Source organism: Drosophila ficusphila, unplaced genomic scaffold (genome assembly GCF_018152265.1).
Source record: "Drosophila ficusphila isolate 14025-0441.05 unplaced genomic scaffold, ASM1815226v1 contig_414, whole genome shotgun sequence".
In the NCBI taxonomy this organism is placed as follows: domain Eukaryota; kingdom Metazoa; phylum Arthropoda; class Insecta; order Diptera; family Drosophilidae; genus Drosophila; species Drosophila ficusphila.
The window spans coordinates 23196265-23217476 of NW_025064328.1; the positions used below are offsets into that span (position 1 = coordinate 23196265).

Here is a 21212-nt window from a genome sequence, read left to right on the forward strand (position 1 = left end):
TGCCAAGGGTCTTCGGGGGCTCAGCGATTTTTTGAATTCTCATCTTTGAGCACTCCGAACCCTGGCCAGTACGGAACAAATTTTGGATGGATTCCTGATTCACATCGTCGCGCACATGCTGGATCAGAGGACGCTTGCAAAATGGGAAGAGGACTTGCCCATTGCTGAGTTCGACATGGACTCCTATGGAGTCGTTCTTGGAGAAGATGTGCAGGATGATGGAAAACATGGACCAAGCCTTGATAATTCAAACACCAGGCCAACAGGTGGGAAAACACAGATACAGCTCAAATACAATTGCTTCTACTACGACCTTAAATTCTACGGTATGCCTGTTACTAAGGATCATTTCCTGCCGATGTCTTCGCGATTTTTTAACTCGAGTCCAAATATTCAATTTAGAGAAGCAAAGAAGATGCATCTTTGCCTAAACTGTTTGCGCAACGGGGTTTGCAGCAATGCACAATGGGCAAAAAGTCAGAAATTTACGCATAAAGTCTAATTTTAAAGCTAGATGATTCAAATTTGGCATAAGCACGTAAAATGTTAATGTAGAATTTCGGATTTATCCTTTGTTTAATAAAGCCATGCCTTCAACCTTTTCTCCCACAACCAATAAAAACAATCAAAGATTTTTATGGTTAAAAATAATAATTGGCCATCACAACCCTTGACGGGCCACAGCTTGTTGCACGATTCGCCTCCACGCATCCCTGTTTTGGGCGCGCCTTCGCCAGTTGGCAGCACCGGATGTAGACAGCGCTTCCATCACCTGGTCTTGCCAACGCATCCGGGGTCGTCCTCTCCTCCGTTTCCCGACAATTACCGCATCAAACACCTTACGGGCCGAAGCGTCTTCTTCCATACGGGCGATGTGAACCAGCCAGTGGAGTCTGTGAATTTTAACTCGACTGACTACATCAACATCCCCGTACAGCTCATACAGCTCTTGGTTCAATCCAATGCGATAAGCATCGCCAACGCAAAACGGACCAAAGATTTTGCAGAGAATCTTTCTCTCGAACACTCCAAGAGCGGCTGCATCGGACGGCACCACTGTCCAGCACGCCGCACCATATAAGAGTACTGGAAGAATGAGCTTCTTGTAGAGTGTTATTTTTGCCTGTCGAGAGAGAGCTCTAGTGTTGAAATGCCTACTGAGCCCAAAGTAACAACTATTGGCAAGTGTGACTCTCCGCTTAATCTCTAGGCTGACATCATTTGTGCTAGTTATAGCAGTGCCAAGCCAGTCAGCTGAGAAATAAGACGCCGCGATTCTCTGCTTGAGCACACCATAAACTTTGTATTGTCCATGTTCACTGCTAGTCCTAGTTTAGCCGACTCTTATTTAATAGCCCCAAAGGCTGCTGTAACATCACGCTTGGTTCGGCCAATGATTAATATCATCAGCGTAACCAAGGAGTTGGACACACCTGTTTGTCAGGATCGTGCCTGTCCGATGCACACCAGCCTTCCTTACAATACTCTCTATTAGAATATTGAAGAGCATGCAAGATAGCGAGTCACCTTGTCTAAGACCATACTTGGTATGAAAGGTTTCGGATTGGTCGTTTCCTACCTTGACAGAGCTGATGGTGTTGCTCAATGTCATCCTGCAAAGCCGTATCAGCTTTGCTGGTATACCAAGATCAGACATGGCGGCATATAGGCGATCTCGCCGGGGACTATCGAGTACAGCCTTGTAATCGACGAAAAGATGATGGGTGTCGATCTGGTTTTTTTTTTTTTTTTTTTTTTAATAACGCGCGTAGTTCCACGGCCAACCACCCGCGCAACCGGACCGAGGGCGACAGCCGTGTGTCGTACGGCACGATGTGCGAGAATTTGGACGCGATTTTTAAAAGAAAAATTAGGAAAAAATTAAAAACGAAGCAAAAGTGAATTTTATTTTAATTTTAAATATAACGATCTAGTTTCGTGCCAGAAATGTTATTAATAATCGCTTTAGGAGCTGCAGACTCTCTATATAGATACATATATAGACTATAGAAAACAGTCTATTATAGTCCGAACAAAGTACCCTGAAAGGCTCATGTACGTCCTAATTAAATCTACAAAGATTTAAAACTAAAGGAACATAATCTTATATATATAAATCTCCTGTCACGATGTTTGTCCGCGATGGACTCCTAAACTACTTAACCGATGTTAAATTAAATTGGCATACCATGAGCAGTCTAGTCCAACTTGAGAGATAGGATAGCTTAGATCTTTAATTATAGTCGCAATTTTATTTTATTGCTAATTATTTGTCTATAATGGATTATGTTCGCCTGGTACCTAAAAGTGGATTTTCCAATTTGTCCCTTCGAATTCGTTCCGCCAATACCAACATATTCAACCAAACCTCAGAAGGTAGCTTAGAGCCCGGAATAGGACGTAGTGTACTTTTTATTCCGTTCGACATACCAAAATTGCATATAAACTGAGTTATTACCTCATCACACTGACAAGCACATAAGCATTTCAACTAAATTTTTTTGAAGTGAATTGAAGTTATTTGTGATTTTGGTGAATTGAAGTGAAGTGAAGTTTTTCGTGGTTTTAGTGAATTGAAGTGAAGTTTAATTAATAATGCCGCAACCAAGACGATCGAATCGTTCCCGACAAAGCCGTAATTCAAGAAGACTGCAAAATACTGCAAATGAAAGGACTGAAGAAGAACAAAACATTGCACGTGAACAGCGGCCCGTTAGTATGGGTCGACTTCGTGCTTCTCAATAAGAAGAACAAAGTGAGGCAACCAGTAACACGGCTCGGTTGACAATGCAGAATCGTCGAGCTTACAACAGAGGTCAAGAAATAGATAATTTGCGACGCAAAAGATATTTATCAAGGGCTGATTTGAATCAAGCAGTGTTTCAATACGATTGCATCACTGATTACAGCTTGCATCCCAGCGTTTGCAATGGGCAAATGGACGTTGTTTGCAAGTATTGCGGTGCGTTGAAGTTTTACGGAGAAACGCCTGGATTATGCTGCTTTAATGGTAAAGTGAAATTGCCATTGTTGACTTCGCCACCTAAGCCATTGTATTCACTGCTTTGTGGTGAAACACAAGAATCACGCCACTTTCCGGCAAATACTCGAAAATACAATGGTTGTTTCCAAATGACGTCATTTTGGGCAGATATTATCGAAGAACGAGGATTTAATCCGACATTTAAGGTTTTTTTTTTTTTGGTATTACATAGAATTTAGTTAAAGAATAACTTACTTTATCTTAGATACAAGGGCAGATTCACCAGCGAATTGGATCATTACTATCTTTCGAAGATACACAAAGAAAATTTTTACAAATATATTTCATGGGCAACATGGAGAACAACTTGATCGACGCCTAGGGATCAATACAGGAATGAAGCGAGCAATTCTTCAAAACTTGCAGTGTCTGCTTTATGAACATCATGCGATAGTCAGGTTGTTTAAGAGTGCTTTAGAGCGCATGCTAAATGATGACTATAAAGTTGTCATAAAAGCAGATAAACGACCATCTGGAACACACGAAAGGACATTTAATGCTCCAACAATAGACGAAGTCGCCATCCTGATTGTGAACAATTTGGAAATCGAGATATTGTGCTCAAACGTCGCGATACTGGGCAGAAAGCACGACATTGAGATGAATGAGGAGGTACATAATCGGATTTTACTCTTGATCGAAGATATGTGTTACCTCATGTGCGGTAATATATTAATCAGGTTACAATGCCAGCGCCAAATCGTGAAATGAATGTGGCATTTAATCGAGAATTAGAACGGGAACGTGAATTTGACCACCAGGAACTAAATTTATTAGCTCAAACGAATGTACTCCTGTTGAATTCTCAACAGAAGAAAGTTTATGATACTTTAATGAAGGCAATCGAATCGGACGAATAAAATGGTGGTTTATATTTCCTAGATGCCTCTGGTGGAACTGGCAAGACATTCCTCATGTCATTAGCTTTAGCAACTGTTCGGGCGAGATCCAACATAGCTGTTGCAGTTGCTTCTTCGGGAATAGCAGCCATATTGTTAGAAGGATGCCAAACGGCTCATTCAGCATCAAAATTACAGTTAAATCTTCAAATTATTGAAGAACCAACGTGTAATATTGCAAAACACTCAGCAATGTCCAAAGTTTTAATGATATCGAAATAAAATTTTTCCTTTTCATATATAAAACAAAAAAAAATTGTTTTTATCTTTTAAACACCAAACGAAATTTTACCTAAAACTATCGCCATCTGGTGGCGGAACGGAGTTCGCTGGGTTTACTAGTTTCTAATAAATCTACTTGGAACCGAGAAATTTAGTCTACTTAACAAGTAAGCACTGTCAATTTCACCACGTATAAGGTTATGAATAAATATAGTACCAAGCATCGTTCTCCGGTTAGTAAGGGAGGGCAAGTTAATGAGGAGCAGTCTATGAGAATAGGAGGGTAGGAATAGGTTTGCATTCCAGTTTTTGTACTGATTCTATGCGGTCAGCATGTATTCCCTTTTGGGGACTCCATACGGGTGCCCCATACTCAAGAATTGGTCGGACCAACGATATAAATAAAGTCTTGGTAACGTAAGGATCCTCAAATTCCTTCGACCATCGTTTAACAAATCCAAGCATTCCCCTAGCTTTATTAACCATTTTCGAAATATGAAGAGAGAATTTAAGTCTAGGGGCCAAGAGGACGCCAAGATCGTCAACAAGCGTTATTCTTTCCAAGGTTCTCCCACTTAGCGAATAGGTGACATTATGCGGATTAACCCGATAAAACGTCATCAGCTTGCACTTGGAGCTGTTTAAATTTAGTAAATTGTCGTGACACCAGTTTTAAAAATTGTTTAATTACATAAATACGCGGGAATGTGCAATGACCAATGGAAGGTCTTTGAAACGCACCCTTTGTGTGCAGCCACTAAGATAACTAGAGATCAAACTTAAAAGATCAACTGGAAACCGTATCATGTCAAGTTTGCGAATCAATAGGAAGAAATCTGGGTAAATGACATCAGTTTGAAAATTATTTCTAAAGCCATTTATCACAAAGGTGAGCTCTAAAAGATTTGTTGTAATAGACCTGCGCTTCATAAGTCCGTGTTGACATGGAGATATTGCTGATCTACAAAGGTGCTGCAAGTGAGGAGTTATTACTCGCTCAAAAAGCTTTGGAATTGCTGACAATTTAGAAATACCTCTATAATTGCTAGCATCCGACTTGTTTCCCTTTTTATGAAGGGGAATAACAAATTACTCCTTCCAAACAAGGGGAAACTGACAAGTTTGTAGGGATAGGGTAAACAGTTTGAGAAGGGGTTTACACAATGCATTAGCACAGTGTTTAAGAACACACCCAGTAATCCCGTCAGGAACTGGGAGTAAACTGGTGTAACACGTTGAAGATCCACAAGAAAGGAGCTTTCGTTTAAAGAGGGACGAAATATTTACTTCGACTTAGGTATGGCGTATAAATATTGCTCACTTGAATGAGACACTGTGGAGTAAGTTGTTTGAAAGTATTGGGCAAACAGATCGGCTATTGCCTGATCAGTATTAGCCGTCATACTTTCAAACGAAAACGAAGGCGGAAACGAACATGTTATGCGCTTAGTGTTTACAAAATTATAAAGCCGTTTAGGATCCCGTAAAAACTGGGACTTGCAACGGACAAAATAATTTTTGAAACACTGAGCGTTAAGCACGATAAAGTTTGACCGAGCTCTTATGTATTTTCCAAAAACAGACTGACAACCTGAAACCTTATATTTTTTATAAAGTCTGGACTTTAAATTCCTAAGGCGTGACAACTCCTTACTAAACCAAGGTGGTTCATTGGATGTTGTCGCGTTATATACCGAAACACACGAGTTAAAAAACGATTTGATTGCCGAATAAAAAATTGTAATGCCATCTACCATATTATTGCAGGAGTAGAGATCGGACCAGTCATTGCCATATATAAGATGAAAGTTAGCCCTGCGAAAACGATGAGTTCGCTTGGCTACCTTTAAAGCATTATTTTTAACTGTTATACCAGTGTCGATAGTCACCTCGAAAGTTAGCTCTGCGAAAACAATGAGTTCGCTTGGCTACCTTTATAGCGTTATTTTTAACTGTTATACCAGTGTCGATAGTCACCTCGAAAGCAGGGTGATATGGATCTTCAGGTAGCGTAAGTGGTGTTGCTCTGGAAAGAAAAACGCTTTCGAGATTTGAGACAAGGCACAAATCAAGTAAACGATCTAATGAGTTTCGCACATGGTTTACCTGACGCAGAGGTATGTCAAGTAGACCATCAATGAATTCATTGTGGCCTATGGGTTCTAAAGCATTGGAACCGTGGTCCGAGGACCACGTAGTTCCAGGTATATTAAAATCACCTAGAACTACTAACTGATCCATATCGGACAAAGAACTCGAAATTGACTTTTCCACTGATAGGTGCCTAAAATAGTCCTCAAGATCGGACGAAGGAGGTATGTAAGAGCAGGTAATAAAAATTAACCTGCCACCGACAGACAGTTTTACGCATAAAATTTCTAACTTAAAGTTCAAAGGATTTTCTGTCAAAACCTCTTCTGACGTGAGGCTATTATCTACTGCAATAAGGACGCCCCTCCCCGTCTAGAGGGACGATCATGCCTATATACTGTGTACTTACCGGGAAAACTTCGGCATTTATTTTGTCTTTGATATAAGACGAAACATCAAATGATGTGAGATCAGGGTGTAGCCGAGAGACAAATATTTGTTTCGTTTGTGGAATCACAATGAGGGGTTTTGCTACTGCAGGCTGTGGACCTGCAGTAACAATTTGGGCCGGTAGTCCAGTCTCAGAAACCTCTTGTGGGGAAATATTTAGCTGATTAGGTGGAATTACAGGTTGAGAACCACCTTCAGACAATTCGAAACTTTATTATTGCATTGATCTCACACTCCACTGCGGATTGATCGGCGTCCGAATCTTTTTTTAGCTGCCGATCTTAACAACATTTGAGGGTTTGCTAAAGTCGACTGCTCGTCCGCAGAGGAGTTCTGCTGGTCGCTTTGAAGTTGTGGAACGATTCCCTCAGGCCTACCACCAGCAGCCTTTTCGCGCTTCGGGGACTCCTCTAATAGCTTAAGGCTATTAAACTGCGAGTTCAACGCTGAGAGTAGATCACTGGCCCTGGAAAAACTATCCCTAGCTGTGCCAAAACTAGCAATCAGTCCCTTTAGGCCACCTTTAGTTTGGCGCATGAACGACTTCATCTCGTTCGCAACTTGCTTCACAGCAGAACTGCAAACCAAGGCCTTTACTATCGTCATCACTTGTCCGCCCTGTGAATCCAGCGCACTTACTGTGCACCATCTTGTCACAAAGCCAAGAAGTGAGTTTAGCCTGCTCAGGCTTAATTACCTGAAGGCAGGTAGGAGTCCATGTTTATCATGTTACGGACCACTGTGCCGAGAGAAAATAAAATCGAAATTTGTAAGCGAGCAACTCAAATGTACCGTAAGAGCGTATAAATTGCACGCGTAGAACTTTCGAGTTTGTTAGTACAAAAGAGAAAGTGGGGGAGCGGGTCAGTTAATATGCATGCACTTCTAACAACAACACCACGGTTGACGGACGAAGCACAAAAGAAAGTAGTCAAAAAGACAAAAAACAGATCGTTAAAGCTTATTATTTTATGATAAAACGCACAAAATTCACTCGCAAAGCGAACGGTTTTGAAAACAAGTGTATTTAAATGTTTAAATATTCAAATTTAAAACAGAACCACCGCTGGTTTGTATCAATAAAAATGAAAAATTCGGAGCGCACAAAAAAACATGACCGTTCATTTGAAGAGAGCCATCAGCACCTGCAGATTTATTGTTTTTAAGTCGTTGGATTGCATCCTTGACTTCGGCATGGCTTGGGGTCGGTACATCTATATCAGTACCATAGATTGGGAATTGTGGATCATAATCTTCATAGCCCGTGCCAGAGCCAGCTAACAGGTTTGAGAAGTCATCCCTTCATAACTTCAGCACAATCTCTGCATCTGTGACTAGTTTTTCGTCATTGTCCTTGCATGCAACTTCTCTAGTCTTACAATCTTGGGTCAGACGACTAACCCTCTGATAGAAGTTACGAGCTTCATTCCGGCATCTGCTGCTCTCTATGCCTTCACACTCTCGCTTTTCCTGTTCTCTTTTCTTGCGTCTGAAAAGGCGTTTCTCATCTCTTCTCCTTAACCTCAACAACAGTCCGTGTAGCCCCAGCTTGCAGTGTAGGCGGCGTCTTTTGCAGATGTTGCGTCACGACACTCCTGGTCATACCATGGATTCCTTGTTGGGGGGCGCTGGAATCCAATGACTTCTTCTGCGGAAGTTCGCAGGGAGTGGGATATGAGCGCCCACTGATCGCTGATGTCTTCAGGTGTTGGAGTTGTTCGGCTCAATAGGCTAGAGACTTGAGAGGAAAATGCATCCCTTGTCTGTTGTGATTGCAGCTTCCCGATGTCCAGCCTTCTCAGCAGTCCTCAACGTGCAACCTTCGCAACACATAACCGTGTGCGAATCTTAGCTGCAACAAGATAATGGTCGGAGTTGATGTTGGGACCACGACAGGATCGCACATCGAGTACGATAGATGCATGCCTTGCATCGATCACAACATGATCGATCTGATTTCTGGTCAGTCGATCGGAAGAGAGCCACGACGCCTTATGTTTGTCTTTTGATTATAACTTGTATATGCCTTTCCTAAAGAATTCCTTGTACATACTGGCAAAAAACTCGGCGATTCGATTTTCACAATCCTCCCTTGAACTCAATTTTTGTCCATCGAAAAAATTTTGCATGGCCAAAAGCAGATGGTAATCCCTTGGGGCAATGTCCGGACTATAAGGTGGATGCATTAACACTTCCCAACCAAGCTCCCGCAGCTTGTGACGCGTCACCAAAGATGTATGGGGCCTGGCTTTGTCATGATGGAACACAACGCCCTTACGATTCACCATGGCTGGCCGCTTCTGTTCAAGTGCAATCTTCAATCGCTCCAGTTGTTCACAGTAGAGGTCAGAATTGATGGTTTGGCCATAGGGCAACACATCATAATGGATAATTCCTCTGATATCCCACCATACACTCAGCAACACCTTCTGAGCCGCCAGGCCTGGCTTTGCCACCGTTTGAGACGACTCACAATGCTTCGACCAGGATCCTTTACGCTTTATGTTGTCATACGTGATCCATTTTGTATCACCAGTGACTAACCGATCCAGAAATGCATCGAGTTTATTACGGTGCAACAAAGATTCGCAGATTGATACACGGTCGAAAAGATTTTTTTGGGATAACTCATGAGGCACCCATACATCGAGCTTTTTTGTTAAATTTTTCGACTTTAAATGCCTATGGACGGCTTCCGTGCTTAGTTGCAGCTCCTCTGCGATGGTTCTAATAGTCACATGACGATCTCGATCCACTATTTGCATGATTTTATCCGTACCAACGGTCACTGGTCGTCCGGAAGGCTTGGGTGTTTCGGTATCAAAATTGTCACTTCGGAATCGCCTAACCCACTGTTTGGCGGTTTGTTATCTCCTAAGATAGCAATAACCTGTCTGCGAGATTCCGCAGCACTTTTTCCCTGTGCGAAATAAAATTTCAAATTTGCCCGAAGCTCATGTAAACTACATGTCATTTTAAAGGTGATGCCAATACCTTTCAAGCGATATACAGCATTGCCAGATACGATTATATTTGACTTCACAAGCGAAGCGCGAAATTTGAATGTAAAAACCGGTATGTCATTACCAAACAACCTAATATACCCTTGCAGTCATCAAATATGTCGATCAAAATGCATAAGGGCTTACGATTTTTCTTTTAATTTTCCATATTTTCGACTATTATTCGTATGGCAGCTATATAATATAGTTGTCCGATTTTGATGAAAACTTAGTTATACAGGGTGGGCCATTTAAATTTGACCCATTTGGCAATCCTGTAACTTTTGACAGCGTCGACAGATCGTCAAATGTCATACCACGTTGGAAGCGTCAGTCGAAGACAATTGATACCATGGAACAATACACTCCAAAGGAACGCGCTCAAATTGTTCAGCTCTACATTGAAAATAAATTCTCAATTGTGTTAACCCAACGTTCGTTTCGTAAAATGAATAAAGTTAAAAGTGCTCCAGTTAAAAACACAATTAGTCTTTGTACGCAGAATTTGTAAACACCGGTAATCTAAATAATGCCAGTCATGTATCCAGGCAACGAACAAGACGTTCTAATGAAAATATCGAAGCTGTATGATCATCGGACCGTATTTTTTCGAAGACAATGATGGAGCCACGATAACCGTCAATGGTGAGCGTTATCGAGCAATGATAACCGAATTTCTGACGCCTATTATTCGTGAAAATGTCATGGATAACTTCTGGTTTCAACAGGACGGGGCAACTTGCCATACAGCTAGAGCAGCAATCGATTTATTGCGAACATTGTTCCCTGGGCGGTTGATATCGTAAAGTGGTGATTTTGACTGGCCCCCAACATCACCAGATTTGACGGCACCAGACTTTTATTTGTGGGTTTATTTGAAATACAAGGTATACGCTAATAAACCAAAAACCTTAAGTCAACTAAAAGACAACTGTTTGGTCTTGCCGCAGCCTAAATAATATCACTCATTTCAAATCGTAACGTAAAACTAAATTCTCGATGTTTGCTTTGTTTTGCTATTTGCCCTGCGCGGCAACACTGTTTTAATTGTCATTTCTAACTCCCTTTTTGCACTCTTTCGCTTATCGCTTCCTGGCCTTAGTCCACGGCAAGCTGCAATACAGTTCGAATCTGTACACGCTCATAGCGACCGTGCCGCTGATCGCCTGCCTATATACTCTTCGGCTATATACTCTTCGCGACGTTTAAGGCACAGACAAATCGGTCTGCCTGCCCAGCATACCTTTATAATAGTTCGATTTTGGTACTCGCTTACACAAGGCACGATCGCTGATCGCCTGCCAAATCTCGGCTTTATATACTTTCGTCTAAAGCACAGACAATTCGGTCTGCCTGCCTAACTAAATCTACAACAAACTAACTTTGTACATTTAAGGTCTGGTGCCAAATAATAAATAAGTGCATTTTATTAACTAAATTTGTGATTATTTTATTTGGGCACCGTCAAGGTAATGGTTAGTAAAAAAGCTTACTGACCCAACAACAACATTAGACGTGAAATAGCCGCCATATCGTCTGAAACATTGACCAAAGTCATGGAAAATGCTGAAAAAGAATGCATTCGGCTGTCAGAGCTAAAGGTGCCCATTTACGTGATATCATTTTTAATAATAATTTGTAAAAAATCTCCTTGGACCAAAATAAATAATTTTTGAAATAAAAAAAAAAATTGTTCACTTTTTTGATTTTGTTTTAAGAATCAATTGGGTCAACTTTAAATGGCCCACCCTGTATACATATAATTATTATAATATGCAATTCAAGAGCAGTTAGAAAACTCTATATTCCAAAAATCATGCTTGTCTGATGAAAAACAACCATGTTATCTTCTAATATCTACTCCTCCGAAACGGCTATTCCGATTCTCATGAAATTTTGTGAGCGTATTGAGTAAGTCTGACAATTACCCAACGTCTATTTTTCATCCTCTTAAATCTTGTTCGACATACCAAAAATCGCATATAAAGTGAGTTTCTACCTCATCACACTGACAAAAACACGCTACCATAGCATTTTAAATCAATTTAAACTGGGGCGAAAATCCTTCATCATTAAGTAAAATCATTAATTCTATTTATGAGTGTTTTGTCCAGTGAGCTATGCCAAGAAAACGCAAAGCGGGTACTTTGAGCCGTGATACCAGTAGATCTCGATACATGCGAAATAGAAGATCCGAAAGAATAGCGCAATTGCATCAAGAAGAGCCAGAAGATACACGAGCTGAACGCAATAAAGTCAGAAGGTTAGAACAACGACAACCACGCCGTGTCACAGTCAATAGAGGCAGAACAAATGACCATCCACGACAACCGGTACATCGAGCATTTATATATAATTCATACACACTCAACATTCAACTAAACCTATGTACATATAGTCTGACAAACATTCCATAATATGCACAATTCGAGGGGCTCTTAATCTGCACCATTAGATGATGATCCAGACCGAAGAGTTTCAAAATCATGGCGTTTAAATGACAAGATTCCAGCCCGATTGGTGCTTTATTTTTTGTCCTGGTCGGGTTTTCTGGTATCGTTTATGACGCGTAACGATATGAATTTCGCTTTGGTAGCTATGATTTTAAATGAAAATTTTACTCACAACCAATTTCATAATGGATCGCAAGCAGTTTTGGCTGGTGGCACTAAAGACCAATTATCTATTGTAAAATCTATAATAATTAGTTCATTCTACTGGTGCTACGTTTTATCCCAGGTGGCTGGAGGAATAGCCACAGAGTTGTTTGGAACCAAGAGCAATGGCCAATATAATTGATTTAGCACCAAACTATGGACATTCTGCTGCCGTTCTGGCATTTTGCCAAACAATTCACATGTCTGCGTCCTTTATTTCCCCGTTGACTGCTGGATTCATTGTAACTCGAGAGGACTCTATTGATCAGTGGCGAAGTGTTTTTGAACTATCAGCCATTATTTCCATATTGACCTTTGTAGTTTATCAAATTTTCGGAACGGCTGAGATTCAGTCTTGGAACAAGGAGCTTCCTACACATGACGACTCAGATGAAGGAAAGATTTTATCGAAACCAAATGCACTAAAATGAAGAAAGTTTTTTTTAAAGTAATACTTATGTCATACTATATTATAAACTTTGTTACTATTTGTTAGCTTTGAATTGATTGTCATAATGAAACATAAACATGTTTTTGAAATATATTTGTTTGTGGGAAGACACCGAAAAAAGAAAAAAAAAAATAACTGCGTTTAGCATTCCAGTATGAGCCCGATATTGAGTAATATGCTCACTCAAAAGCAGAGCTCACAAATAACAGTCGACCGTTTTTCGTTGTCTGCTAATAACAGTATTCTCCTGACCCTTTACGAAAAGTCTCAGAGAACGACCGATTTATGGGTTCGTGAATGGGTTCGGTTGCGCTCAGACCGAAACCGATTTTTTCTATTCGGTTTTGTTCTGGTTGCTCAAGGACCGTTTTGTCGTTTTCAGTGAAGCAAAAGGTCTTTTGCATATGTATTGGTATACAGTGCACGTATAGGGAAGCAAATCGTTAAACATCGGTTTCGCGGACGAAATATATTAATCGTCTTCGTGAATTGAACGTGTGTGTGTAAATGCGAAGACCGTTTGCATTGAGTTTTTCGGTCAATCGGTCTTTTGCTGACTCTCACTGTGCGGGCGTTTCTCGATCTGCTCCTTACGCACTGCTCATTGAAAGACCGAAATGCAAAGAGCTCAACGAAAAGTGCTCAACAGAAAACACAAATAATGACAGCAAGGGGTTCTTGCTCAGAGCGAGACCGAGACAGTATGAACTTTTTCGGTTGTGCTCGCACCCAGAGCACTAGATGAAAAACGGTCAACTGTTATTTGCGAGCTCTGCTCAAAAGTGGTAATTGGTGCTATGGACAAGAAATGTCCGCATTGTCATGCTCTGAAATTTAAAAACAAGAAAGGAAGCTAGCTTCGGCAAGCCGAAGCTTATATACCCTTGCAGTCATCAAATATGTCGAACAAAACGCATAAAGGCTAGACAACATCGAATCTAAGACGATTTTTCTATTCATTTTCCATATTTTTGACTATAGATCATATGGAAGCTATACGATATAGGTGTCCGATTTTGACCAAATTTAATTCGTAATTCAAGAGTCGTAAGAAAACTCTATATTCCAAAAATCATACTTGTCTGATGAAAAACAACGATATTATAATTTTATTTCCATTATTTCTATATAGATTTTTCGATCTTTCCTATGGCAGCTATAAGATATAGATGACCGATTTTTATGAAACTTTTTTTTCCAATATCAACGTTGTTAAAAAACTTGATATTCAAAAAATCATGCTCGTGGGATAAAAAACAACGATGTTATCAATTTATTTCCGTTAATTCTATATATAATTTTCGATCTCTCCTATGGCAGCTATATGATAGTGTTATCCGATTTTGATCAAATTTAATCCGAAATTCAATAACAGTTAGAAAACGCCATCTTGAAGAATTCAAGTCGATTTGATCAAAAACAACGGCGTGAGAATTTTTTATTTCATTCTCTCATATGGGAGCTATCCGATATAGTCCGCCGATCCGGCTCGTTCCGACTTATATACTGCGTGCAATAACTACACACCTTTTGGGAAAGTTTCATCAAGATAGCTTCAAAACTGAGAGACTAGTTTGCGCGGAAACGGACAGACGGACAGACGGACAGATGGACAGACGGACAGACGGACAGACGGACAGACGGACAGACGTACATGCATATTTGGATTCTGATCGTGATGCTGATCAAGAATATATATACTTTATGGGGTCTGAGGTGTCTCCTTCACTGCGTTGCAAACTTCTGACTGAAATTATAATACCCTTTTGCTCTGCAAGGGTATAATGAGCCAGCTGGGATGTGTTGCGCGTCAGGAAAAGTGCAACTACCAGAAATTGAAACACCACCTGAACCATTGAACGGCTTACTTATCGGCACGGATCCAGATTCTAACGTGTTCCTGAAGTCAATTTGAACATTCAATTCATGCTTTTTACATAAGTCTAGAACTGAGTAAATTTTGCACAGAAATTATAAAGTCATCTGGTGGCAAAACAACGTTTGCCGGGGTTTGCTAGTAATTTTATAATATTTCCCGTATTTCTATATAAATTTTTCGATCTTTCCTATGACCGCTATATGATAACGTTGTCGGATTTTAATGAAATTTTTTTTCTCGATTCAAGGGTTATCAAAAAACTCCATGTTTTGAAAATCATGCTCGTGGGATTAAAAACAACGTTATAATTTTTTCCATTTTTTATATATTTCGATCTTTTGTATGGCAGCTATATGATATAGTTGTCCGAGTTTTATGAAATTTGATCAAAAATTCAATAGTGGTAAGAAAACGCCATCTAGAAGAAATCAAGTCGATCTGATCAAAAACAACGGCGTGAGCATTTTTTATTTCATTCTCTCGTATGGGAGGTATCCGATATAGTCGGCCGATCCGGCCCGTTCCGACTTATATACTGCGTGCAATAACTACACACCTTTTCGGAAAGTTTCAGCAAGATAGCTTTAAAACTGAGAGACTAGTTTGGGCAGAAACGGACAGAAGGACAGACGTATTTCGATTCAGATCGTAATGCTGATCAAGAATATTAGGTTGTCAAAAAAGTCTTGCGGTATTTTTATTGAATTTTCAATTGTTCATAAAATTGGTTACAATAATGCGATTCAAGTCAAATATGCCCCGTTTTGTTCGATGACGCGTTCCCAACGAGATGCCAACTTCATAATGCCCCTCTCAGAAGCTCGCTTCCCTATTGGCAAAAAACTCGGAGAGCCAATTTTCACAGGGATCTCTTGTGGCCAACTTCAGACTACCAAGCGCGTTTGCCATGGACAGAAACAGGTGGTAATCACTTGGTGCGAGATCCGGACTATACGGTGTATGCAAAAGAACCTCCCATCCGAGCTCCCGGAGCTCTGGAGCGTCACTAAAATGTGTGTGGCCTGGCATTGTCCTGGTGGAAGACAATTCGGCCTCTGTTGATCAAAGATGGCCTCTTCTGCATGAGTGCTGTCTTCAAGCAGGTCCGAATTGAGCGTTTGGCCATAGGGGAGCAGCTCATAGTGGATTATTCCCTGCCAATCCCACCAAACACACAGAAGAACTTTCCTGGCCGTCAATCCAGGCTTGGCCACCGTCTGGGCAGCTTCACCGCTTTTCGACCACGACCGTTTGCGCTTCAAGTTGTCGCTTCATCCGCTTCAAAAACGGGTCGATTTTGTTGCTATTCAGAAGCGATTCGCATGCACGTGTCAAGTCGTGTGGCACCCATACATCGAGCTTCTTTTTTATTCCAAGCGTCTTCAAAGGGTTTATAACGGTTTGATGACAACTCGCACGAATCTTTGGCCAAGATCAGGCCCAAATGCAAAGTTAAAGTTAAATGTGGATCCAGAGCTGAGATGATAGATCTGCCTTGCGTTTCGCATTGTGCTGCGCCTTCCGCAAGTAGGCCTTGGGCACAAGTATCGTGAGATGCCAGTTTGCAGAATGATGCGTATGTTGCTAATAAGCATTCAGTCGCCGCTAGGTAATCATTGTTGCATTGTATTTTAGGGTATGCAATTGAAGGGCTGAAGGACTTTAATATGATGCCTCTCTTAGGCTTATTATAGTAACCTCTGGGGGAGTTCAATTAATACAAACTTCAAATCTTGGTGATTAAAAATGGCTGGGTTTATAATGTTAGATTTGGCAAGTGTAACCTTGGCTACTACATTTTGAATTTCTGTTATAAGTACCTATTCTATTTCTAGCCAAAAGGTCTTCGTACAAGTGTAAAAAGCCAACAAATTGGTTTATTTTTGCCTTGATTATTTTATTATTTTTATCTGTAAGCTTGTTTATTTATTTTGTGTTTCCGTATTATTTTCTACCTGTCTATTATTTGACTCTAACAGTCGTGACTCGGATATTGTCAACATTGCTACAACCTAGAGAGCGATGCCTATGAATTTTAGGCTCCCGGCAATCCTATTGTGTACTCTAAACATGGACAAAAATATCGATATACAGTAGAATCCAGTTATAGGGACTTTCAAGGGACCGACGATTTTTCTTCGTTATACCCGGAAGACGCACTAAGCAAAAGAACAAAAAAAATTTTTTTGTTTGCTCATTTATAGTTGCCATCCTCGTAATAGGTTTTTAAAACAAATCAAATTAATTTTTTAATTAAAACTTAAAATTTAATATATTTGATTTAAACACATACATAGGTTTCTCATAATACTGAAAACTGAATGAGCTTATTACCGCACATATTGCATTTGGCGAATTTACACATTCAGTTTTACTTGGAAACAAGAAAGGAAGCTAGCTTCGGCAAGCCGAAGCTTATATACCCTTGCAGTCATTAAATATGTCGAACAAAATGCATAAAGGCTAAACAACATCGAAGCTATAACGATTTTTCTATTCATTTCCCATCTTACCGACTATATGGGAGCTATATGATATAGTTGTCCGATTTTGATCAAATTTAATTCGTAATTTAAGGGGTTATCCTTCCCTGGAGGCCCAAAAAAACGCCTATTTTCGTGAATTTTTTTCAAAGCTCCTGGGATATTCTTACAATTTTTGTTTATTGAATATGAATATATAATGCTTCAACTATAATCTGTAAAATTTTGAAAAGAAAATATTAAAAATTGAGCGAGTGAGAATGCCTGAAAGTTGACCCCATCAAAAATAGTGCCCTGGCGGTAGTCAAATTTTCTCCGCCAATTTTCATCTGAAATCAAAAATCCAAAATTTTTCTTTAAGTGTATGTGTCTGACTCGTGTTTGAACAAAGGATTTTTTTTAAATTAAAAATTGAATTTTTTACAACGTTTTTTATAAAAAATGACGTTTTTTGCATACATTTTGACCATATTTCGTCCTATAAAATAAGTTCTATTTGACCAAAAAAAAAATCCTTCGTTCAAATACGAGAAAAACATGTCTAAAAGAAGTGTGCAAAAGGAGAAGTCGATCGGTGCAATAGTTTTCGAGAAAATTTGACTACCGACTTTGAAAAAGTCGTTTCGGAAAAAACGCGTTCAAAGTTTCAAACCCTTTGAAACACTCTGGAAAAACGGCGCTTTAAATTTCCCCCATTCCTACAGTTTTCCTCCGATCGACTTGAAATTTTCGGACAACATTCCTTACACTTTTTACTATTATATAAAAATTTTTGAAAAAAAAGAATTTTTTAAAAGGTCAGGGGTAGGATAACCCCTTAAGAGTCGTAAGAAAACTCTATATTTCAAAAATCATACTTATCTGATGAAAAACCACGATGATATAATTTTACTTCCGTTATTTCTATATAGACTTTTCGATCTTTCCTATAACATATAAGATATAGTTGTTCGATTTTTATGAAACTTTTTCTCAATATAAGAGTTGTTAAAAAACTCGATATTCAAAAAATCATGCTCGTGGGATAAAAAACAACGATGATATCAATTTATTTCCATTAATTCTATATATATTTTTTGATCTCTCCTATGGCAGCTATACGATAGAGTTATCCGATTTTGATAAATCCGAAATTCAATAGTAGTTAGAAAACGCCATCTTGAAGAATTCAAGTCGATCTGATCAAAAACAACGGCCTGAGAATTTTTTATTTCATTCTCTCGTATTGGAGCTATCCGATAGAGTCGGCCGATCCGGCTCGTTCCGACTTATATACTGCGTGCAATAACTACACACATTTTGGGAAAGTTTCAGCAAGATAGCTTTAAAACTGAGAGACTAGTTTGAAGAGAAGCAGACAGACGGACAGACGACCAGACGGACAGACGTACAGACGTTTTCTGATTCTACTCGTGATGCTGATCAAGAATATATATACTTTATGGGGTCTGAGGTGTCTCCTTCACTGCGTTGCAAACTTCTGACTGAAATTATAATACCCTTTTGCTCTGCAAGGGTATAAAAAGCAGAAAAACTAGAAATATAACGGGACATCTCATGGAATAAGCTATAAGGTCTGCACACGCAGTGTGCATCGGCATTGCACTTCGACTCTCTCTCTCTCTCTCGCAGCACCGTTGTTAAAGCGACAGCAAAAACTAACAGAGACAGTTGACAGTTTAAGATCCTTCGTGTCGCTGCTACGCAGACGGCCAAGGGTGCCGATCACTGATAAATACATACATTTCTAACAGCGTGTTATTAAGCTTAAATTTGGCAGTATTGCACTGTATTTTTTGGTCACGACGCAATATCCGGTTGAATTTTTTAATTTTTTGTGTAAAATTTGGTTCCTATAAGCGGTTTGTCGCTAAAAGCGGAAACGCACTAAGCGGAGGCCCTTTCATATAAGTTTGTATGGGGACCAACCAAAACATCGAGTTTTCGTCGCACAACCCGGACGGACACTATAAGCGGAGTCGTTATAACGTTCTACTGTATTTATATTTTTATAGTTGAAGTTAAATTCTTACATTACAACAAGGAGAATTGCAACATGAATCAAAAAAGCAAGGAAATTTCGGTTGAAGAGTTGAAAATTGTATTAAAACATTTTTTGGATGGAAAATCGTAGAATCGCCCGGAAGTCAATATACAAAAGCGCCTAACGTTTCCTAGCGACTACATTTCTAACACCAAGGCTTCTGGAATAAGATATTATTTTCCGACGAAAGTTAATTCTGCGTATTCGGAATCAAGGTTTGGGGGAAAAGCGGAGAAGCCTTGAATAAAGAAATCTTAGTTGGCACTGTAAAACACGCAGGAAGGGGAATAATAGCGTGAGTGTGTATGGCAGCAAGCAGCGCGTGAAAATTATAATTTATCAAGTCAATCATCGAAAATAAATATCTTTACAGGTAAAAATAAAGGCTGGGAAGTGAATATTGGCTGCTGTACCTCCCCAGAGTCCTGATCATAACCTAATTGATAATTTGTGGGGCCTTCTTAAGAGGAAAAGCCGAAAACTAACAATTACATAAAAAAAAGGGTCAAAGTGTGAATGCGGAGAAATGGGTGGAAATTACTGCAGAGACAAAATGAGTCGTTAATTCCATGCCGAGGCGCCTTACGGAAGTTTTGAAGAGAAAAGAATACCCTACGAGTTATAAATAAAACCGGTGTACGCAGTTGAAAATTAAAAATATGTAAATTGATACCACTTTTGAATGATTGTAAAAAAAATACGTCAATGAAGACAATAAATTGCATTTACATTTAAAAAAAAGGAAGGGGTTGAATATATGTACATATCCATAAATGGCCGAACAATTAGTTTTTGATGTTATTATTTATTAGGTTGTAAACAGAGATTTGCGAGTGAGCGTATACCGCGCGCGCTAAAATCTGATATGTGTATAAGAATGCCTCTTAAACGGTGCGGGTTATCGAGAATGTTATTCTTCAAGGTGTTTATTTTGGGTCAACTAACAAAAATATGACCTTAAATCTTGGCGCCCGTTGTTAAAATCTCCCACACATCATGTTTGTACGTATAGTTTGTCTGGCATGGGTAGGGCTCGGCCCGGGTGTCAAACATTAGTTCTAAAATAATGCATTTATATAGATTAAGTTGATCTATAAGACTTATTAGGTCTCTTATGAAAATATCAATTATACCAATCAAATAAATGTATGCACCTCCGAGAGTTCCTCTTATCGGCTTTAAAGGATCATCCAGCGTCTCATGCTTAAAAATGTATGCATAGAAGTAAACATTTTCATGAAAACGGTATTACCCCGCGACTCAAGCTGTCTGCACGTATTGCGTGTCAACTCTTAAACAATAATTCATCACAATATAGAATGTGGTAGGTATCGAAGTGCGATTTGCAAATGCTAAGCAGGTCTAGCTTGGAGTATAAATATTTATAAACTGCATATTGGTCATTTTGGTATGGGTAACAAAAAACTGAAGTCGAATTATAGCGTATTCACACTACATGATGTTGATAATAATAATTAATGATGGTCAGACCTTTTATTATTAAATAATTTTTTTGTATATATCTATACTAATATTATAAAGAGGTAAAATTTGTTTGTTTGTTAGGAAATTAGGAAATTACCCCCACACACACATTAATAAATAAATTGGTTTTTGTTTTAAACATAGTCTTCTTCTTTTGCTTCTTCTTCTTCTAGTTCTATAGAGTATTCTTCGTTTAGGTCCTCATCAGAATCATAATCAGATTGCACATCCAATTCTTTTTCATTTGGGTTTTTGTTTTCGGCAGACGGCAACTCCAGAATACTTAAGGGGTTATATACCTTTTTCAAGCTCAAAAAATCGAAAAAAAATTTTATAATTTTTTTTGATGTACATACTTTCAACAATTTATCAGCAAAATTTTTTAGAGATCGGGGCACTAGAACCTAAGATACAGCCGTTCATAGCGCACGGTGTACATGACTACATAATGTCCACCTAAAACTTTAAACGCGATTATCTCGGAATCACATTTTTGAGAAGAGGTC

At 39.3% G+C, this 21212-nt stretch overlaps 2 protein-coding genes across 3 annotated transcripts in view; both read right to left on the reverse strand.

Annotated features, from left to right (window-relative positions):
• The window catches only part of LOC108101655 (transcriptional regulator ATRX homolog), a 467254-nt gene extending 446659 nt beyond the window's left edge, over positions 1-20595 (reverse strand). For both annotated transcript variants that reach the window (XR_006245477.1, XM_043208182.1), the window contains exons 1-2: positions 20355-20595; positions 20178-20279 (exon numbers count right to left, since the gene is read on the reverse strand). The gene's annotated coding sequence lies outside the window, so the exon portion shown is untranslated. The remainder of the gene's footprint in view (positions 1-20177; positions 20280-20354) is intronic.
• On the reverse strand, positions 662-1657 carry LOC122320073. Its single transcript, XM_043208149.1, has 2 exons — positions 1580-1657; positions 662-1123 (listed from the first exon to the last, which is right to left on the reverse strand). Exons 1-2 carry the CDS (start codon positions 1655-1657, stop codon positions 662-664), a joined length of 540 nt encoding a protein of 179 aa, XP_043064084.1.
• Positions 20596-21212: the final 617 nt, after the last annotated feature.

Bases quoted from the DNA above. Each gene is read 5' to 3' on its own strand.
- LOC122320073 (XM_043208149.1), bottom strand. From the start codon at position 1,657: ATGTCTGATCTTGGTATACCAGCAAAGCTGATACGGCTTTGCAGGATG. The intron at 1,124-1,579 runs GTAGGAAACGAC...CTCTCTCGACAG, and splicing joins ACACCATCAGCTCTGTCAAG to GCAAAAATAACACTCTACAA.